Raw genomic sequence first — 6,999 nt, 5'->3', positions numbered from 1 at the left:
TTGCACAAGGCCCCATGAATTACGTAGCCAGTCCCGTCTACCTCCCAGTCGGTAACCACATGTCGACAGAGGGAAAACCACATTCACACAGTGCACCCTGTTTACTGGCCACTGATTGGTCTATGGATAAGCCACTGACCCAAACTGAACCCAATTAGATTCCCAAGAATTTGGAAAGGGAATGTGAGAAACAAGCACTATTTCTAAAAAGGAATAAATGCTCACCCGATTGTGGAGAAGAAAAGAATTTATTCACAATCTTGCAAGAACGGGTGCACAACCAAAATGGGGGGTTGTCACCCAGAATAATAGACCCAGCACTAATTATTCTCTACACCTAACTTGCAAGTCCCTCCCCTGTTTCTCCAGTAGCTGGATACTCCAGAGATTATATTCTATTCACAGGCCTAACTAGCTGCACAAATTGGAAACATGCAGCCCGCCCAAATTGGAAACATTTGAAAAAGTCTCCCAGGCAAACTTGAAACATTTGAAACAAGGAACATTTGAAACAAATCTCCACCCCTCTTTCCTTTGTTCTTTAACTGCAGAGCCAGTCTAAGCTAGTTTGGTAAGAAGTTATGAGGCTATTTTAGGAACCTCTACCTGCCCCCCCCCCCCCAGTCTCCACCTTGCAAGGATAGTGGGCAGATAAACAGGACGAGCAGCCACTGATTGCAGCTTGGCTTCTTGACCCTCTGCCATTCCCCTGAGCTGCCCCCACCCTGTGTGAAAGCTAAACTTAATCTAATTCTCACAAGAACTAAGTAGTCACTGCAATCCAACTATTCCATTGAAGAGAATAGATATGATTTAGGGGCTAATGTAGTCACATCTTACCATTTTTTAAGAGAAGGTGGAAATTCAGATTTTTATATGAAACCTCTCAATTTTTTTTAAATCTTCATTTTATTGAGATATATTCACATACCACGCAGTCATACAAAACAAATAGTATATTCGATTGTTCACAGTACCATTACATAGTTGTACATTCATCACCTAAATCAATCCCTGACACCTTCATTAGCACACACACAAAAATAACAAGAATAATAATTAAAGTGAAAAAGAGCTATTAAAGTAAAAAAGAACACTGGGTACCTTTGTCTGTTTGTTTGTTTGTTTCCTTCCCCTATTTTTCTACTCATCCATCCATAAACTAGACAAAGTGGAGTGTGGTCCTTATGGCTTTCCCAATCCCATTGTCACCCCTCATAAGCTACATTTTTATACAACTGTCTTCGAGATTCATGGGTTCTGGGTTGTAGTTTGATAGTTTCAGGTATCCACCACCAGCTACCCCAATTCTTTAGAACCTAAAAAGGGTTGTCTAAATTGTTCATAAGAGTGCCCACCAGAGTGACCTCTCGGCTCCTTTTGGAATCTCTCTGCCACTGAAGCTTATTTCATTTCCTTTCACATCCCCCTTTTGGTCAAGAAGATGTTCTCCGTCCCACGATGCCAGATCTACATTCCTCCCCGGGAGTCATATTCCACATTGCCAGGGAGATTCACTCCCCTGGGTGTCTGATCCCACGTAGAGGGGAGGGCAATGATTTCACCTTTCAAGTTGGCTTAGCTAGAGGAAACCTCTCAATTTTTAAATCTGGGTGAATCATTTTAAAAATCACAAAGTAAATGTGGGCCAAACAACAGGCCTTTTGTCCTTCTCTGCTTTGTGGGATCAGATTGGAGCCCTGTTTTTTATGGCTTCTGAATTTCCATCATTTTAAGAAACGTTTTCTCTACTCCAAGATTTTTTCTATTATTCTCCATGTTTTTAAAGGGATTTTTTACATTATGAAGTAACATTAATTACATTGTAAGCAATAAAATGATTAATTTTATGATAAGGAATAAGATGGGAATTCAGGCTAATTTTGTCCAGATGGCTAGCCCCTTGTCCCAATATGGTATAGTAAATAATCTATTTTCTCCAGTATTTGAAATGCCACTTTTGTTATACACTAAACTCTTCTTTGTATTTGGAACAATTTCTGGACTCTAGTTTATTGTGTTGATCTGTCTATACATGTGCTAACATATTTTTTTTTCATTATTTTGTTTTAAAAATGTATTTGATATCTGCTAGGTTTAGCTCTTCTCTATCATTACTCTTGCTTTTTTGATTTTTTTAAAAATATATTTTTTGTCTTTTCTCACATTTTTATTTCAGCATATGAACTCTAGAATAAGCTTGTTCAGTGTTCCTACCCTAATATCATGATGGTATTTCTTCTGGTATCCTATTAAATTGAAACACTAATTTAATATTGTAATTAATCATTGGAGAATTGAAATCTTCTTACTCAAGTACATCAAATGACTTTCTATTAAACAAAGACTTGCTTTGTCTCTGTCCTGTAGTCTGACAAATATTGGCACCCTCCTCTTTCTGGTCCAAAATATTTTTGATTTTATTTTTTAATTTCAAACAGATAGAAATTCAGAATTTCAAGAAACAAGAGTAGTAAAGCATTTAATATTCCCTATTAATTGTAGTGCTGAACAATATCCAGCTATTTACAGGCATGCTGAATGTGGGGTTAAGTATAAGGGAAGAGTGAAAGGAAACAAGGTTTTCTTTTGCTTGTTTGTTTTTCTCTATTAGAGAAGTTATGGGAGAACCTAAGATGGTGGCTAGGAGAGACAGGGCAAAAAAACCCCTCCGAGAAAAATAATAGATAAAAGCCAGAAAGTGACCCAGAACACCATTTCCAGCGATGCACCAGCTGGACAAGGTCTGCTAAAACCACAGGGAATGTACACTTGGTGAAACTGGGAGTCTGCATTCTGAAATGAGTGAGCAAGCCAGCTGAAAGTCCCGCGGCCATGCTGCAGTGTGGGGAAACCATGGGTTGGCGTTTGGAGGTGGACTAGTTCTTTTTTAAAAAAACCCAAAAGCGGCTGCAGATATGGCAGCAAGAACTGCACAGTGAAGCTTGGCAGGAACAGGCTGTGCGAATGCCTCAGTATCTGGCATGGACAATAGCCTTTCGTGCACCCACTGCTAAGTGTCTTGGAGTGAGGCAAGCAGAGGTGAGCCAAAAGGGGAAAATAACCACACCCCTTTCAGCCATCTTCACAGCAGGCTGGGAACGCTCCTGCCCGGCACTAGAGCCACAGCCCAGAGCTGCGCCAAAAAAACCAGCGTGATGGGAAGTGTTTCCAGCAATACACACACGCCACAGTATCGGGTGTGGACAATAGCTTTTCGTGCACCCACAGCTAATTGTCCCAGAGCTGGGAAGGTGGAGCTGTGCAAAAAGGGGGAAATTAACACGCCCCATACAGCCATCCTTCCAGCAGGCTGGGAACGCACCTACACGGCCCGGCAGCCCAGAACTTCCCTTGAGGGATGGCACGCACTTGTGATATAGCACAACCTTCCCTCAGCAAAGGCCCTAGAAGGGCACAGCTTGGAAGGGGACTGTGCCAGTTTGAATGTATTGTGTCCCCCAAATCCCATTATCTTTGATGTAGTCTGTGGGGCAGATGTTTTGGTGCTGATTAGATTTGCTTGGAATGTGCCCCACCCAGCTGTGGGTGGTGACTCTGGTGGGATACTCCCATGGAGGCGTGGCCCTGCCCATTCAGGGTGGGCCTTGATCAGTGGGGCCATATAAATGAGCTGACAAACAGAAGAAACTCAGTGCAGCTGTGAGTGATGTTTTGAAGAGGAGCAAGCTTGCTAGAGAGGAACGTCCTGGGAGAAAGCCATTTTGAAACGAGAAGCTTTGGAGCAGACACCAGCCACGTGCCTTCCCAGCTAACAGAGGTTTCCCGGATGCCATTGGCCATCCTCCAGTGAAGGTACCCAATTACTGATGTGTTACCTTGGACACTTTATGACCTTAAGACTGTAACTGTGTAGCCAAATAAACCCCCTTTTTTTAAAAGCCAATCCATCTCTAGTGTTTTGCATTCCGCAGCATTAGCAAACTAGAACAGGGACACACTCAGAAATCCCAGGGACCATACAGCAATACCAAGGACTTGTGGGTCAGCGGCAGAGACAATCTGTGGCGAGACTGAAATGAAGGTTTAGACTCTTGCAACAGCCTTAAATCTCCTGGAACACCTGGGAGGTTTGATTATTAAAGCTGCCATCCCTCCCTAACTGCTCAGACACACACCCCACATTCAGGGCGGACAGCACCAACAACATACACAAACTTGGTGCACCAATTGGACCCCACAAGAATCAGACCCCCACACACCACAAAGACAAAGTTGGGGAGAACTGACTTGAGGGGAATAGGTGACTCGTGGACACCATTTGCTGGTTAGTTAGAGAAAGTGTACGCCACCAAGCTGTAGATCTGACAAATTAGAAATTAGTGTTTGAATAATCCTTCATATCCTAAAAGAACCCGATCAAGTAAAGCAAATGCCAAGAGGCCAAAAACAACAGAAAAATTTAAAGCATATGAAAAAAACAGATGATACAGATAACCCAAACCCAAACACCCAAATCAAAAGATCAGAGGAGACACAATACTTGGAGCAATTAATCAAAGATCTAAAGATAAGCAAAGAGAGCATGGCACAGTATATAAAGGACATGAAGAATAGCATGGCACAGGATATAAAGGGCATGAAGAAGACCCTAGAAGAGCATAAAGAAGAAATTGCAAAAGAGTAAATAAAAAAATAGACAATCTTGTGGAAATAAAAGAAACTGTTGACCAAATTAAAAAGATTCTGGATACTCATAATACAAGACTAGAGGAAGCTGAACAACGAATCAGTGACCTCGAGGGCCACAGAACAGAAAATGAAAGAACAAAGGAAAGAATGGGGAAAAAAAATTTAAAAAATCAAAATGGAGGGATATGATAGATAAAATAAAACGTCCAGGGCCCTCGGGCTGGACCCCGGAAAGCCCGCCCGGTTGGGATTTGCGGGGTTTTTATGTGCATAGCCTGTCTGCCTCAGGAGATAGATTTCTTGTAAGTTCTTAATTTTTGACTCCGCGATCATGCTTTATTCTGAAAAAAGGCTTCTGTTTCAAAGCTGGGTTTGTAGGCGGCGCGGGTTAACAACGCGCAGGGAGCGGGCGCCCGGGTCCTCCCGCCCTGTCCAGGGGTCCGCCCCTGGGGCCTCGTCGCCCGGCCGCCCGGCCCCGCCCACGCCCCCACCCCGGCCGGCGCCGGGCTGTTGACGTCATCACTGCGCCGCGCGGCAGAAACAGGAAGTGGGACCAAAACAAAGGAGCGGTGCCGGGAGCGGAACTCCGTCCTCCTGCGTCTCTGCTGCGCAGACCCCGGCCCCAGCCGCAGACCCGAAGAGCCGACCGACCATGTCCAACATGGAAAAACACCTGTTCAACCTGAAGTTCGCGGCCAAAGAGCTGAGCAGGAGTGCCAAGAAATGCGACAAAGAGGAAAAGGCCGAAAAGGCCAAGATTAAAAAGGCCATTCAGAAAGGCAACATGGAAGTGGCAAGGATACACGCGGAAAACGCCATCCGCCAGAAGAACCAGGCGGTGAATTTCCTGAGGACGAGTGCGCGGGTGGACGCGGTGGACGCCCGAGTCCAGACGGCGGTGACGATGGGCAAGGTGACCAAGTCCATGGCCGGCGTGGTCAAGTCAATGGACGCGACGTTGAAGACCATGAACCTGGAGAAGATCTCTGCCCTGATGGACAAATTCGAGCACCAGTTTGAGACGCTGGACGTGCAGACGCAGCAGATGGAAGACACGATGAGCAGCACGACGACGCTGACCACTCCCCAGGGCCAAGTGGATATGCTGCTCCAGGAAATGGCAGACGAGGCCGGCCTCGACCTCAACATGGAGCTGCCGCAGGGGCAGACCGGCTCGGTGGGCACGAGCGTGGCCTCGGCCGAGCAGGATGAGCTGTCGCAGAGACTGGCCCGCCTGCGGGATCAAGTGTGATGACGGAACCCACCCTGCGGCTTCCCGGCCGCAGCCACCTTCAGGTATACAGAGAGCCACCTTTGCCCTCTGTATATTACGGAGATACGATACACTAGAGATTGAACATACCTGAATGCTGAAATGCTCTCTATTTAAGATGCTTCTATCTTTGGGTTTACGGCGCTCACCAGATACATTAAAAAATGCCCGGCTTTCTCCATTCTTAACTGAATTTTATAGTTCTGTATAGCTTGTGATGGTGTGTATTTTTATAGCTGCCTTTGACAGAACTAGTTAATTTGGTGTATATGAATCTTTCTCAAAAATTTCCTTTAAACTCTAGTTCCCGTGTACGCGATTTTCTGCGGAGAATTAATCAAATCGAAGGATTTTTTTTTTAATTTAGTGTAACTGCTAATACCTGTAATTGGCAGGTAATGCATAAAAATTAAAGAGGGGAGAATAATTACTTAGTTTGATTACAGGGCTATAAACACCTCGTTCAACATATTTAATGGACAGTGCTATGTCTGTGTATTCTGTTGCCTTTTTTTTTACTTCCTTTTTGCCATCAAAGTGAGACTACAATTGACTATTTGTTCTCCTAACTTGTTTTGCATAATACTCCTATTGTTTACCTTCTATAAGTTTTTCATGTAATAATTGCCTTTGCAAAACTGGATAAAATGCCAACTTCGTTTATGGGAAAAATTGTTCTCTCATTTTTGTTTGCTGTTTAAATAGAGTTTTTAAAAAGACTTAAAAAAAAAAAATAAAAAAAAAAATAAAACGTCCAAATTTAAGACTCATTGGTGTCCCAGAAGGGGAAGAGAAGGGTAAAGGTCTAGAAAGAGTACTCAAAGAAATTGCTGGAGAAAACTTCCCAAACCTTCTACACAATATAAATAGACAAAGCATAATGCCCAGCAAACTCCAAATAGAATAAATCCAAATAAACCCACTCCAAGACATATTCTGATCAGACTGTCAAATACTGAGGAGAAGGAGCAAGTTCTGAAAGCAGCAAGAGAAAAGCAATTCACCACATACAAAGGAAACAACATAAAACTAAGTAGTGACTACTCAGCAGCCACCATGGAGGTGAGAAGCCA

At 43.8% G+C, this 6,999-nt stretch overlaps 1 protein-coding gene across 1 annotated transcript; it reads left to right on the top strand.

Annotated features, from left to right (window-relative positions):
- Window positions 1–5,248: 5,248 nt before the first annotated feature.
- LOC119515809 (charged multivesicular body protein 1b-like) lies at window positions 5,249–6,643 on the top strand. The gene has a single exon (XM_037812000.1). The coding sequence runs from the start codon at window positions 5,306–5,308 to the stop codon at window positions 5,903–5,905; it is 600 nt and encodes a 199-aa protein (XP_037667928.1). The 5' UTR covers window positions 5,249–5,305; the 3' UTR covers window positions 5,906–6,643.
- Window positions 6,644–6,999: the final 356 nt, after the last annotated feature.

Source organism: Choloepus didactylus, chromosome 2 (genome assembly GCF_015220235.1).
Source record: "Choloepus didactylus isolate mChoDid1 chromosome 2, mChoDid1.pri, whole genome shotgun sequence".
Taxonomy (NCBI): Eukaryota; Metazoa; Chordata; class Mammalia; order Pilosa; family Megalonychidae; genus Choloepus; species Choloepus didactylus.
Note: the sequence above shows the minus strand (reverse complement) of the source record. Positions and strands in the feature narration are given on the sequence as shown.